General features: G+C 40.0%; 1 protein-coding gene across 1 annotated transcript in view; it reads right to left on the bottom strand.

Annotated features, from left to right (window-relative positions):
• The window catches only part of ADAMTSL1 (ADAMTS like 1), a 159578-nt gene that overhangs the window by 25801 nt on the left and 117998 nt on the right, over positions 1–15779 (bottom strand). Inside the window, exons 15-18 of the mRNA XM_031557287.1 lie at positions 13316–13443; positions 10039–10167; positions 2973–3152; positions 1067–1201 (exon numbers count right to left, since the gene is read on the bottom strand). Of these exons, the coding sequence (XP_031413147.1) occupies positions 1067–1201; positions 2973–3152; positions 10039–10167; positions 13316–13443 (572 nt within the window). The remainder of the gene's footprint in view (positions 1–1066; positions 1202–2972; positions 3153–10038; positions 10168–13315; positions 13444–15779) is intronic.

Raw genomic sequence — 15779 nt, 5'->3', positions numbered from 1 at the left:
AAGCTATTGCAAATGTATGCAGATGTCAGCAGTGGGGAAAAGTAAATATTACAAAACTGAAAACATAAATAGAAAGCCTCTACTGTGAAAAGAAAATCTTAAAATTGCTACTAAACGTTAGTTAAGATGGCTGGGAAAGTGCAGATATCAGAGCTTTAAACAGTGAAGTCAGCTACAGATCCTTTGCTGGAGGACTTGTACTCTTATCTCAAAAAGTAGAAGATTGTACTGAAACCACAGGATTTGAGAAGATTTCAGAATATGTATTAATAAAGCTATTGGAGAAGCTCTTTGCTTGTCTGAGCCTGACAGCAGGGGCTGAAGATCAGTGGGACAAAATAAATTTTAAAATAAACATGCTCTGAACTTTAAAAGAGGATAAGATTCTCTTTGCAAACAAACTGTGTCCATTGATATGAAAAGAGTTTACTGAACTTATCATGGAGACAGGGATGAGAAAGCTATGCGGAAGGCAGAATAAAATGGAGAAAACAAGAAAAACATTTCACCAGGGATAACTTCCTTATATGGCTCTGCGCACACATGGGTTAGGTGGTATAACAAAGAGGAATAAAACGAACTGGACGTAAAAGAATTTGTAAGAGAAAAAACAAAGCTCCAGATAATGCTCTGGAAAAGAAGGACATACAATAATACAGAGTATGAATAGCAGACAGACTGAAAACACAGTGCACAGATGCAGAAAGAAAATTAGAACCACAAATATTTATTCTCTTAGATCAACTGATAGATCAGTTTTCCATGTCCTGTGTTGAACAAGATTGCCAGCCCCTCAGATCAGATTCTTCTTACAGAATGTTATTAAGTACGGCACAGTGGAGACCTTATTTTGCAGGCAGCTTTGGGGGATAACACTAATAAGAGGACTGCCATTTTAAAATGAATTTTAAACAAAGACTTTCTGAGTTGTGAAACAAGTTGGCAATGATTATGACTGCCGATGGACTCCATGGCCAGACAGCCAGCAGGTTGCATAGATAATCTAATCCTGTAACAAAAAAAAAGCCTTCTTTAATCTAAACAAAAAAATAACCTTAAAGCTTACCTATTAGAGCAGAGCTCCCTGGACTGATAGTCATTTTTGTTCCTGAAGGAGAGGTCAACACTGAAGGAAGGTTGGTCCCAATGCTGGAAAGCACTGCTGTCAAATTTTCTAGGTAAGGAAGGGGTCGTGGAGGCTCTGGTAACAGATTAGGATACTGAAGTGATGAGCAACACCATAGCAGAAAACATCTTAAGGACATGAGAAAAAACCGCCACTACAGACTGCTGTGCTAGTGGCCATGCTGCAACATTATTTCAAATAGCAAAAAGCAACTTTGGCCAACTACTAAATACGTGCTTTACCTGATATTACGTAAAACACAAGAGAAAGTATTAAAATTGCATCTTGATCAATATGACCACAAAACAAGAAAAAAATCTGTCTAAAGGCTATCACTGCATTCTGTTTGACTGTCCTTTTTCAAATGTAATGAGCGTACCAGGAGATACAGCAGCTTGGAAGAAAGAGCATATTTATGCAGAATAGAAACCACATAAATGTCCATGGCAGCCAGTGCAAAACTTTTTAATGTCTGCTATAAACTGGATCAAGCCTTGATTAAATACAGTTAGAACCCTACCAAATCCTGTGGTATACTTAGGCAGAGCTCCAAAGGACTAAGAGCTCAAAGAGCTCAAGAGGATCACTCTACACTGAGAATTGCAGGATTTTGTCATTCTACTAGTTATAACACTACTCAAAAAAATGACCATGTTGCCTACAATTCCCAATTCTTTTTGTCATAGAAATTACAGAATATTTAAGTGAATAATGGCTTCACTGCTTTCAACAAGACCACAGCACAAACTGAGCAGATTTCTACTGAGCACATTCAACATCAGAATTATGAGTTGTGGATATCTGAACAATTTCTTTCCATCAAGAAACTAAAAATGTGATTTACCTGAAAGCATAAGCAGGTTGCATAACTCACAGTAACTCTGCATCTTTAAAAACCATGACATTTATAAAGATTAGAAAAGTATTTAATTTAATTCATATAGGAATTCTGATTTATAATCTGAAACCTAGCTGACTTTTTTTTTTCCAGAATTTTTCAGTCTGAGTTTTTAGAGCCAGTCTGGATTCATAGTGATATCCTATGAATACCAGGAGTATTTAAAAGGAGGAATTAAAGGAGTTTTACTGTTACCTGTGAAACTGTCAGAAAACTTACTTTAAAACTGTAAGCTACGTCATCTGTAAGACCCATGCTCACTCTAGTCACAAAAGACAAGAGCTGCACTGGATGCTTTAATGATTTTGTAATGGTAGCATGGAGTAGGTTTCAGAGTTTGTTACTTCACTGTGAAATGTTCATCAAATGTATGCATTTACATGTCTGGTTGGATCATTCATCTGGCAGTCAGGGAGAAATGAAACAGATGAGTTACTAGGAAAGGAAAGCCCTTTCCCACACACTCAGTTACTACCAGGTAACACTTCTACCCATATCTCACAGCTGACATTGTCTTTTCAAATCATGAAGAATGGCTTTATGCTTGTTATTTAGAAACTCAAGAAAAAGTAAACTTCACCATTTACTGAACTTGGGAAGCGCTTTTCAAAAGTGCACTGTGTTTATGCACCTGTTTGGTATAAAATGGGTCAGTACCACACAGCTATGTACAAGAAATGCTGCTCAGTGAAGCAGAACACTTCACAGCAAAAAAAGCCGTGTCATTCTCATTTCAAGAGAGTCACTTAATTAATAAGTCATTTTCTTCACCATCAATGTGTGAAATAATGAAACTGAATATCTCCGCCCTGGAAAGGGTAATCCTTAGCCTGAGACATCTTGCTGCTATGTCATTCCCTCTTTTCACGTCCTCTGATTAATTCAGAAGGCTAATTAGGCCATCAGCTATATTCCTAGAGCTTCACAAGCAAAATACCCTGTACTTACCAAGAACCAACAGCTGGGAGCTTTCAGTTACCTCCCCACGTAGATTGGCTGCCCTGCAGGAATATAACCCCTGATCCGACAGAGAAACATTTGCAATTAGCAGCAAGCCGTCGTGCAGGTGGTGAGCAGGGGACAGCTTGACCTTATTTTTAAACCAAGTAACTTCCGCTTCAGGAACACCTGGAAAAACAACACATAATACATGTAAGACACAGAGGTTGCTGAAGTGTCATACAGTCAAAATGTTTAAAATAGAGCCATTAAAATAAGCTTTTAACATGACTTTCATCTGACATTTTTTGCAGCTCAGAACTGTCTAGTCAACTTCATCATTATCTTCATTTTTAATACTCTAAAGCTGTAGAAGTAAACTCTGAACTCATCACTCTTAAAAGTAAGTCAGTATTGGATGATAACAAAGCCTAGTATCTAGCTAGTATCCTGTCTCCAACAGCAGACATAAGCTAGTGCCTCAGGAAGACTAAGAGCAGGACGAGTATACACAATGCTTCCTGCTATTGCTCTTCCAGCCTCCAATTACTTTCTGGTTAGGAACTTTCTCAGCCAGAAGGCATTTCTGTGCATTTAGGAACCCTCCATAGATTGCTCTTCTGTGAATTCTTCCAATCTTCCTTTCTGAACTAAGGCAAACAATTAGCATTTACATCTTCAGAAATGCAGTTTAACTGATCTAGCCAGGAGTGTCCAGACAACAGATTTTTGCAGATTCATAACCCACTACAGGAAAAACTGCTTTCTTTAATGTGCTTTGATCTAAGGCTCATCTCTATTGGGGACCCTCTTGGAGGAAAGTACTCTGATACAAGCTAGCAAGACTGCTGGTCTTGAAGTGAAAAGTATTTCCTTGGTATAGGGATAGCTGCCTCAACTTACATGCGTACTAGATTGGGTAATTCAGTGTAAACAACTGGTTTACAAGAATAGAACTGGAAATTTTTAGTAGCTGGGATAGATGTGTGGAGTAGTGCCTGGGAAGAAACATTTACCTTATGGCTGTGAGGAGCAGCATATAACTAATCCTGTTAACTGCTGGAGCAGTTTCCCATTTGCTGCATCTTCCATAAGTAGGAGGTACTTAACCTCTTATACATGAATGTATAGTTTATTTGTGTTTACTGTAGAGTAAGGGCATGCTTACAGGCAGCTATTCTTAAGTATATGTTGCCCACCTAAATCTTTTCCTGCCTTATTTACAGCAACAGATTCTTCTGTGCACCGCCAGTAGCTTACTGATTGTACATCCACATCACAAATCAAAAGCCAATCTGTTTGTCAGTTCTGTCACTCTGGCACTGGGTCTGGCACCAGGAATACTTTTGTCTGTGTTCACTATGAATGACACTCATTGTCCGCATTTGTAGTGACTGGATGATTGGAGGCTCCTCACTAAGCATGTGCAGATGGAAATGGGAAAGAGAGGTTTTCCCTGTTCTTCCACATCAAAGCATTCCGACCTTTTTTCCACCTCTCCCAGAATTACCTGTGAACTCTGCCAAGACATCTGGAATGAGTACATCTACGCTTGGCAGTCAGGAAGGTCTGAAGGGCAGATAGTCTCATCCACATTCAGAAAGTAGCAGGAAATAGGTTGTAAAAAACTGCAGAATTTTTCTCACCTTTGTCTGAGGGTGCATAACACAAACTAATCCGGACTCTTCAAAGGTATTAATCATTTTTGTCTGTGATGCAGTTTTCCAAATGCTTACCCTTGTTTATGGTTCTGTAACACAACTTTTTAAAAAGGCTGGTCTGTTGGCCTGTTTCTGAACTCTCAGCTGGGACAGGACCAGAACACAGCTCTCCATCTGGTTGCTACTCTTTGACCTATGTGGCATGGGTGGGCCGACCACCACTTAAAATCATGCTCTGATTTATTCCAGAACATCCAGGCAGAGTCCATAGGGGAGTTCAGACAACAGCTAGATAGCAAACAAACCTTGATAACCAAACCTTGAGTTTTTTTCAAGCCCATGTGTTTATTGTGTTTCCACTGCATGCACAGGAAGTTTAAGACGTGTGTTCTAGAGAGACAAGGAAAGAAAATGGAGACTCTTCTAGTTCTGCAGCCCGAGTTAGAAAAACACTCACATCCCAGCACTCCTCCCCTCAGTGCCATACTGGAGAAGGGATGAATCACTTTTTCTTGCAGTTTGACTTGTTATGGGACACAGTTTCATATTATGACTGTTGACAAACTTTGGCATGGAAGTATAAAGAATCAGTACCAGGTTTATAAAACTAAGATTTCTTCAGTTCAACCCAGACTTTTCTTTCTTTTTTTCCAACTTGAAGATTTGGGTGCTTGGATTTTATGTGCTTGAAAATAAAGGAAAGTAAGTGGAAAAACAAGGGGGATGAGGAGTGCTATGAGGTGTAAAGTAGGAGGGAAAGGGACAATGAAAACTCAAGATTACAGTCCTCAGGAGCAGAGACTTAAAGTAAATAAATCAAGTCAGAAAGACAGAAAAATTAATCTGAGAGACAGCCACTCAGATAATCTTAATCCAGAAAGGCAAATTCTTCCTGAATTTACTACTCTAGAAGAACCAAAAGGGGTTAAGAGTAAAGACCAATGTATTTCTGTCCAGTTCATGAAAGATGCATTATACTTACATGATGTCTACCACCTCTAAAATAACCCTTCTCTGATTGCCAAAGTACAAAGGGTTTTCTTACTCTGTATTTAATGTGAAGCTCCTATGCTAAACAAAGATGACTTGAAATCAACCTGTATCATCTTCCTACAGTGTGGTTTAAAGAATTTAAGAATTGCCCTTTGTGTCAGGGAGCAGCAGACTCATTTTCCATTGTGCTTCCATCTCTGATAACACATAAGCCTCAAATATTTCAAGACAAGAATTGGAGACAGCCAGCAAAGGCACAAGCAAATACATTTTTACAGTGCATTGCCACAAGGGGTAGCAAGAGCATTTCAATCATTTTTTCTGGGTAATGGTAAACAAGAGAGGACAGAAGGCTGAGTGCATCTGCTTTGCAGAAATAATCACAGAGACTGAAAGCCTGAGAGATGCCAGATGGAAACAAGGCTCACTTTGCTGGGCAAGTAAGATATTACACAGTTAATAATTTCCCAATATTTATTTTTCTTCAGCTTTTCCTTCCATCACTGTACACACATATAGCACAACAAAGGCTACCTCGAGTATGCATCAAGTAGAAACATGCATATCAATCAGGATGATTTTGCTAAAACATGACCTTCTGAGGAAAGGAATAATGACACAATGATCTAGCAGTGATAACTTGTTTTATTATGACATATACTAGATTCTAGTACAGCTGAGGAACAAATATGGACCATAAAGCAAGGAAAGAACTGGAAAAATACAGCTTCCAGCATATAGATGAAACACAGAAGAAATAGGAGAGATGAAAAACCTGAAGGATACACAGAGAAGGATTTTAAATCACTCTTGAAAATCTGTTCTGACTCAACAAAGCTAATGATACATAACACTTTACAGATTTGTGCCTCTATTAGAAGTTTTATGGCTTGAAGGGTACCATGGAGAAATGCCCTAAGAGTAAGATTTTTTTAAACAAAATTCTCTTTTCACATCTAATTCCATTGTCAATAACAACTAGGGCCTGGCTGATTGAAGTTTCTGGTATCCAAGAGAGTATCTCCATGTTTTAAGTGTTGAAGTCAACAAAAAGCTTCCTAGTGACACTGGTATGATCCAAATTGCTCCTGCATCTTATCTGGAAGTAAGACTGGCAATTGCATTTGAGTTACTCCAGTAAGTCAGTTGCTTTTATGAAAACTAGGGAAAATTCTAAAGCTGGAAGTCAGGCAGCTGCAGAGTTGCCTGTATGACAACTCTGATGGGTGCACTGTTAGAGCCTGAGTTTTGGAGAAGTCTGACCTTAATCGCAATCTCTTATGACAGAATAGCAGGAGTTAGAAGGGACCTCAAGATATCACTGAGTTAGGTTTTAAAAATAACATTTCACCTTCATAGGTGAAGTGGCAAAGTCATGATAAATGAAACAAGACTGATTTTTCAAGCTTGGAGAAAACTACACCGTTTTCCTTATATAACGAGAGAAAAGTTTAAGTCCAAGATAATTCAGATCAGAGGAAAATTAATCTGATAATTTTGCTTTCCCTTGACTTACAACTAATATCTATAGATCTCAGTCCAGACCATAGATTTTGACAATGCTTATGCCATTCATAAGAAGTTAAAGAGCAATACAAGATTTTTCCTGCACTCTGGTAAAGCTCGTTCTCAGTGAAAGTGGCCATGCAGAGATCTCAAGAAAAAGCATTAAACAAAATAACAGAATAATAGCATAATAGAATCATAGAATGGCCTGGGTTGAAAAGGACCACAATGATCATCTTGTTTCAACCTCCATGCTGTGTGCAGGGTCACCAACCACCCAACCACTAGACCAGGCTGCCCAGAGCCACATCCAGCCTGGCCTTGGAATGCCTCCAGGGATGGGGCATCCACAACCTCTTTGGGCAACCTGTTCCAGTGCGTCACCACCCTCTGTGTGAAAAACTTCCTCCTAATATCTGACCTAAGCCTCCCCTCTCTCAGTTTAAACCATTCCCCTTGTCCTATCACTATCCACCCTCGTAAGCAGCCGTCCCCCCTCCCATTTATACACTCTAAGTATTGGAAGGCCGCAATGAGGTCTCCCTGGAGCCTTCTCTTCTCCAAGCTAAACAAGCCCACTTCTCTCAACCTTTCTTCATAGGAGAAGTGCTCCAGTTTTTCTGATCATTTTAGTGGCCCTCCTCTGGTTCCGTTCCAAGAGCTCCATGTCTTTCTTGTGCTGGGGCCCCAGGCCTGAACGCAGTACTCCAGATGGGGCCTCACAAGAGCTGAGTAGATGGGGACAATCACCTCCGTTTCCCTGCTGACCATCTCTTTTTTAATGCAGCCCAGAACATAGTTGGCCTTCAGGCTGCAAGCACACACTGCTGGCTCATGTCCAGCTTCTCGTCCACCAGGACTCCCAAGTCCTTCTCCGCAACCCTGCTCTCAAGCAGATCAAGCAGATCTCTCCCAGTTTGTATAAGTACCTGGGATTGCTCTGGCCTAAGTGCAGCATTCTGCACTTGGCCTTGTTGAATCTTATTAGTCTCTCATGGGCCCACTTCTCCAGCCTGTCTCTCTGGATGGCTTCCTTTCCTTCCAATGTATTGACTGCATCGCTCAGCTTGATGTCATCTGCAAACCTGCTGAGGGTGCACTCGATGCCATTATGTGTGTCATTGATGAAGATGTTGAAGATGTTGGTCCTAAGACCAACTCCTGAGGGACACTGCTTGTAACCGGCCTCCATCCTGACACAGAACCATTGAACACAACACTTTGGCTGCAAACAGCCAATCAATTCTTATTAGAGTAGACTGGAGAAGAGTGGAGTGGAGTAGAGTAGAGAAGAACAGAACAGAATTAAATCAGAATTCAGTTGGAAATGACCTATGTAGATCAGCCACCTACTTTCCTGACTATTTCAGGGGCTAACCAACAGTTAAAGCATGCTATTTAGGGCACTATCCGAATGCCTCTTAACATTGACAGGCAAAGGTCCTCAGTCACCTTTCTAGGAATCCTGTTCCAGTGTCTGACCATCTTCAAGGGAAAAAAATTTTTCTTAACATCCAGTCTGAACCTCCCATGACCCAGCTTTGTGGTGTTTGCATGTGTTCTATCATTAATTACCAGGAAAAAGAGTGGCAAAAAGATCTTTGCCTATGGTACATAATTATGAATCATACTGCTAAGTATTTAAGAGAAATTAGTTTAATTAGTGAAAAACAAGACATCCAACTGGGAGACAGGGAATACAAGTTCTATTCTTGGCTTTGCCATGAAGACTGTGACCTTGTGGAAGTTTCCTGGCCCCTTCCATTATACACGGGTGGGAAACAGGCTGAGGGAAACTGTTTACACTACTTTAATTTTCTTCTTCCTTGAAAGAAAATGGAAATCAGACTGAATGCTGAAATCAGTCTGGAGCATTTATGAGCAGAGTCTTGTACTGGGGGCTCCAGACCTGGACACAGTTCTCCAGAGGGGGCCTCACAAAAGCAGAGTAGAAGGGGACAATCACTGCCCTGTCCCTGCTGGCCACCCCTCTTCTGATGGAGCCCAGGATACCATTTGCTTTCTGAGCTGCAAGAGCACACTGCTGGCTCATGTTAAGCTTTTCATCCATCAGGACCCCCAGGTCCTTCTCTGCAGAACTGCTCTCAAGGACTGCTCCTTCCAGTCTGTATGGATGCCTGGGATTCCTCCGGTACAAGTGCAAAACCTTGCACTTTGCTGTGTTGACCTTCATCAGGTTCACCCGGGCCCACTTTTCCAACCTGTTGAGGTCCCTCTGAATGACATCCCTTCTTCCACCGTGTCAACCACACACTCAGCTTGGTGCCATAAAGAAAGTAGGATATTTGTGTGTTTGTAGTGCAGATGCTTATTTGCAATCATCTGTAGTAGATGCTAGATGAGAAACTAAAGCAAGAAACTTCATGCAGTCATACACAGAAGATGTTTGTGCTACACTGAGCATGGCTCCCTTCGTGTTTTGTAAGCTGCTTCCTTTTCCTTTTTCTGACTGTACTATACTTGAAAGTGTAATGAAATAAGGATCTGACCCTGGGTCTTTAGACATTTGCCAGGTCTCTCAGCATACTTGAAGAGTCCAATCAATGAGGAAATGGGTCAGACTTGATTCTATATTCTTCCCAAACACCCCCAACAGGTAAGAAGGCCACTCTGTTTTGTTGCAACCACAATAAACTGTGTAACTCTGATGATTTGCCATTCTCTCCCAGACTAATTTTCTTAAAAGTCTTTCTACAACTTTCTTGATGGAATTGCTAAGAAGGAGGGCAACCTCTATGCTATGAGTTACTGGAATCAGAGAAATTTGTCTGAGTCCTACAAAGACTTTGTGATTTAACACAGCTTGTGTTGCACCCAGAGATACCAATTCAGCAAAGAACTGCATAGAAACTCATAACCGAAAGCATGGCACACAAGACCAAGTCATTTCTCACCTGCAACCTGGCAGCTAATGGTAACATTTGTTCTCTGGATTGTTTTCACTGTGCTTCCAATATCAGCAGTGACAGTAGGCAATTCAGTGTTGATCACAGTAGTTCTTGATGCCTTTATCAGTGGCTTTCCTGTATAAAAGAAGGACCACAGTTTAGCAGACTCAGCATACTGGACACAGAGGACAGATGGTCAGTACACTCCATGAAAACAGTTGCACAGGCAGAATGGATAAGGGACAATGCTGGAGTATGAGCCCATCTACTCTTTAAAATATAAAAGCATTGAATTCCATCGAAAAACGTGTTCTGAGAGAGGGAAAAAAAAGAGAAAAAATAGTGCAGAGGAAGAAGAGCATTAAAGCCATGTGGACATGTGAGAACCAGCTGAATCAATAAGGATCAGTACAATCGGAACTGTAATAAGATGTTTGCCTGATGCTGCAACTAAAATATCACCATTTGCCAAAGGCCAAACATAGGATGACAAAGAATCCTGAGTGGTGACTAATGTTCCCTTAGCAGTGCAGAAGGTGTAGAGAAACACATAAGCTCTGTCTACACATCAATCATGTTTTCTTTAACTTATAATGAAAGAGTGGGATTGGGAAGACTTGACTATAAATGAAAAGTTTTCTCATATTAATAAGTTGAGAAAGCTCATCTCTATCAGACAACCAGTTTTGCTTTATCTAAAGCTGTTAGTGAATGTTTTAATCACTATTTATCTTCAACAAAGATACTTGCTTCATATGCAACAAACCATTCAGACTGTTTTCAGTGCGCTTCCAAAATTGATGACTGTGAACAAGTGGGTCAAGACTTTCCCACACTATTGTGCCTGTCTGTATGAAGTTAGCCATGGAACCATGTACCGTCAGCAGTTGTAGTGATCGTCTGCAACTTATACTGAAAGGGCATTGTAGAGGCATGCCACTGACACAAAACAGTTCAGAAACACTCAGGTTTACCTTAGAGAGAAGGGAATATAGTAGTAGAGGTGGTATACTTAAGACAGCCCTGTCTGCCAGCCAAAATGCTCTGTAGGCAAGACAAGACTTGACACCAAGTTGTCTGGAAGTACTGATCTGCCTGGGAGTAGGAAGGCCCTGAAGAGGGATCTGGACAGGCTGGACAGCTGGGCTGGAGTCAATGGTTTGAAGTTCAATAGGACCAAGTGCTGGGTTCTGCATACATGCCACAACAGCCCATGCAATGCTACAGGCTTGGGGCAGAGTTGCTGGAAGACTGTGTAGAAGAAATGTACCTGGGGGTGTTGGCTGAACACGAGCCAGCAGCGTGCCCAGGTGGCCAAGAAATCCAATGGCATCCTGGCTTGTATCAGAAACAGTGCTGCCAGCAGGATGAGGGAAGTGATCATCCCTCTGAACTCAGCCCTGGTGAGGCTGTACCTTGAGTACTGCATTCAGTTTTGGGCCTCTCACTTCAAAAAAGACACTGAGGCCCTGAAGTGTGTTCAGAGCAGGGCAATGAAGTTGGTGAAGAATCTGGAGCATAAACTTTATGAGAAGCAACTGAGGGAGCTGTGATTGTTTAGTCTGGAGGAGAGGAGGCTCAGGGGTGACACTGCTCTCTACAACTACCTGAAGAGAGGTTGTGGTGAGGTGGGGGTCAGCTTCTACTGCCATGGAACTATGATAGGACTAAAGGGAATAGCCTCAAGCTGCACCAGAGGAGATGTTAGGAAAAACTTCTTATGCAAAAGAGTGTCAGGTGCTGGAATGGGCTTCGCAGAGAGGTGGTGGAGTCACTGACATTGGAGGTATTCAAGAATCATTTAGATGCTGTACTGAGGGACATGGTTCAGTGGGAAATATTGGTGATATGTGAACAGTTGGACTGGATGATCTTGGAGGTTCTTATTTAATTTTGGTCATTCTGTGATTCTATGATTATATGTTGGCAGAATGGGCATAGTATGACAACACTGCTTTAAATGGTATAGGGTTGGGGTGTCTTCATCTCAGTGCTGTACTTTCAGATGAAACATAGAATCATAGAATCATCAAGGTTGAAAAAGAAATTGTTGTTCACTTGCTCCTAATATATCACTGCAGTACCTTAGGAGCAGCACCAATGCCCTCCTGTACTGGCTTCAACAAAGCTATTCCTGATCTGCAATAGTGCAAAAAGATCAGTTTCCTGTTTTGTCTATATGTAATAAATACCTCTCCCTTTTCTGCCTTGAGTGATTCTGATGTTTTCCTTCTATGGGACAGAAGGCAGCCTCTTTCTGGTTGGTTTACTAATTGTGAGAACTTCAGTGCTATCTGTAGCTGCATTCTTAGATTTTCTTCATGTTTGTCCAGTTTGAAATTCTGTGTTTGGTGTAAAAAAACATATGTATATATACAGTGGAGACCTCCAACTGCTTTCCCATTCTGGAGTGGGCACAATGAAATGGGGAGGTATGAAAAGTCAGTTAGCTTTCTAGCATTCCTAATATGTTTCCTTTTGTCTTTGTGACAAGTAGAATCTTGCTTCTTTGCAATCTGTTTTGTCACAGTCCTTAACTGCAACTCTCATTTATCCCTTTGTCTTTACCCAATAGCTTCTAATTCATGTTTACTGCTGTGTTCCTGGTACTCCAATCCCAATGTGATTGTGAGGCTGCTGACAATTCCTAATTACTTGCTTTTTTAGAAGTTGGATTTATGCACTACTTCCATTTTCTCCTGTCTTTTATTTGGGTGGGGTTTCCTTAGCACTGCCATCTAAAGTAACAAAGGTTAATTATCTTTAGTAGAACTGAACTGTTACTAGTGAAATAAACACAGAAATTAATATTTTGTTAACCAGCAACTGAGAGCATTAGTCACGTTTTTGCTACAATACAGGGCATGATCTGACATGGTGCTAGTTCTTCAGCATTAGTATTTTCCAAGTTTCCTGAATAAGTTCTTAGGTCAGTCTGTCAAACTTGAAAAGACCAGCAACAGGTTTAAAACAAAGCATACAAATTGGACAGCTCAGAATGCACTGCTCGTAATTGAGAATAAAGAGGATAAGCACTGTCCTGAGAATGCACTTCCGACTTAGCAAGTGAGAAAAAGCATTGATCTCTTGTAGAAACACAAATCTCATGAACTGTCTGTGAAAGCTGGATTGTGACTCAGGGTTTTGTTTTTATAGCTATGTAACTCCGTCAATTCACTTTCCCCACCCATCTTCCAGACCAGTTTGCTGTTTCCCAGCAAACTATTCCTGTCCATCATCACACAAGTGGCAGGGACCACTGGTAAATTGAGTGAATTATTACCTGCTAGAGTGACAGCAATGGACACAGAGTCAGATCCCAGAGCATTAGATGCGTTGCAAGCATAGAAACCCACATCAGCTTCCACGGGTGCTAGAATCTGCAAGGAGTCATCAGGCTGAAGTAGCATCCTGGAGTAAAGCAGAAAGGAGGTAAAGGTCTCAGTTTGTGTGAGAATGAATACATTTAGTTGGATTTTTACATATTTACATGATTTTAACTTTTTTACAGGTCAAGCCTTAAGACTATACTTAAAATACAATTAATTGATTCAAAATCCTACATTGCAGCTGTGAGCTGTGATTACTGTAACTAAATTTTAGCCTAATTTCTACTACTGCTACTGTTGCTATGTGTATTTGAGAAAGATTGTCCAGTGCTTAGGACATCTGTCTGTGGCATGTGAAACCTCCTCCTCTGCTGTGTTACTTCATATGTAGTATCAGTCAAGTTGCCTATCCTCTCTGTCTTCCAGTTTGGCAAAGCAGGATTAGCAATAGTAAACAAAATAGTAAACAAAAAGACATCAGCAAAATAAAAAGTTATACAACCTCCTAAGTTGGGCAGAATAAAGTTTCATAAGTTCCAAGTTAGTACCAAAGTCTGAAATACTATACAGGTTCTTAGATTGCTAGGCAGTTTGTTCAGATTTTTGAGTAGCTTTGTTACTACTGTGGTAGTCAGTGAAGACATAAAATAATACTCATCACATCCTTGGGCTGAACCAACTGTCTCTGCCAATAAGAGGTTTGAGAGTGTGGTATCAGTCCACTGCTGATAGCTAAGTGGGATGAATACAGCCTTAGTGCTGTGATGAACTGTTTCTGTTCACAGTCAGCTTTTACAGTGATATAACTTTATGAGTTCTTGATGTATAAGCAAGAATTCAAGCTGTGGGTCTCATCCACGTTCACGTACTCTTATTTTACACATATTGTGATTATTGCTTTTAATCTGTAGCTGAAACTGTTGTTAAATAATGAAGATAAATTAAGTTTCTCATCAGAAATTTTGAACAGTTGTTCCATGTAAACTTCTTAGCTGCAGCTGTGATTGACAGTGATAAGAGTGAAAGCAGGGGAGGAATATGTCTACCAAACACAAGCAAAAAACATCCACTCTCAGATCTTGGAACTGATCAGCTTCTTTCCAAAATCTCCTTAAATAAAAACTGTTGTCTTCTGGTCTAGAAGAACAGAAGATACTTGATCTCACAAAACAATGTGGGTGGTAGCTATCTAAAACAAACCAGATCAGGGCCATTCATCAAAATATATTATAGGAAAGGAATTTAGCTGAAATTCTTTTTTGACCCTTTTCTGAGTAATAATAATAATAATAATAATAATAATCAATAATAAGAGGAGAGAGCTGCCTTGTGTCAACCAAGTTTTGCAAGTCCCTAGTAAAATGTACATTTACAATACAAACATTAATCATTTCTAAAATTGCATCTTTGCTTGCACAGCAGAAAAGCCACAGAGGCGGAAATAATCCTCTGGACACTTCTTATATCAAGGCTCTTTGTTTTTTTTGGCTACTTAAAAAAAGTAGATTTCTAGTTAACTGCTGCTCACAATGCTAGCAGCCAGCACATTTCTTTACTTACAATTCTTCTGTTAGCACGCATCAGTATCTCCCAGGTAAATTTTTTGGTATAGTATTTACTAGTCCTGTCTCTACATAGAATTTCAGAATTTACCCCAGTTATATTATACTTGTTTATAATAGTTATAACTGTGCATGTGCTGCCTGCATGTATGCAAATATACTGCCAGAGCTGACCAGTCCATCCTATATCAAATAAACATAAACAACTAAAAATATATTTAGAAAAGTTTCTCCAGATTGAGAAAAGAGGATTCTTAATATTATACAGTGAAAAACACAAAAGATTATTTATTTGCTGTTAATCAGCGCTGCTGATGTAAATCTCTGGTACTTTAAGTTACTCCAAAATTCAGCAATTTTTTTTTTTTATTTATTTTTTTTATTTTTTTAGGAATAGAAATAGGCCATATAGACAACAGGTTTTAAAAATAAAAACTCCACACCAGACCCAACTTATCATGTTTTCAATCTACTTTTAATGTCTTTCTCTAGAAAATAAAGGTCCTCTTCTTTTCAATAATTCTGTTATTTGTGTGTCACAGTTTGGCATAGCTGCTTCTCTTTAAAGTAGATCCTTTGTTGTCCCCCTTTGTATAGAATGATTTTTGGCTGGTTTCCCTATTTGCTCATAGAATGCTATTTTTGTTAGGTTTTCAGTTGCTTGTCAGCAGTGTAAAAAATACCAGCTGCAGCAATTCTTTCTGTCACCACTGTGTCTTCAGAATCTCATTTATGGACTTAAAATAATACAGCTTAATGTAATCAGTCTCATCTCAGTTTCTTCACATTGCATTGTCTTCAAGACAAAAAAATATGTTGTACACGACCTAGATCAGTGACTAATTCAGATGGCATC

The sequence above is a fragment of the Meleagris gallopavo genome, chromosome Z (assembly GCF_000146605.3).
Source record: "Meleagris gallopavo isolate NT-WF06-2002-E0010 breed Aviagen turkey brand Nicholas breeding stock chromosome Z, Turkey_5.1, whole genome shotgun sequence".
NCBI classification, from domain to species: Eukaryota; Metazoa; Chordata; class Aves; order Galliformes; family Phasianidae; genus Meleagris; species Meleagris gallopavo.
This window is presented reverse-complemented; position numbering and strand designations above follow the sequence as displayed.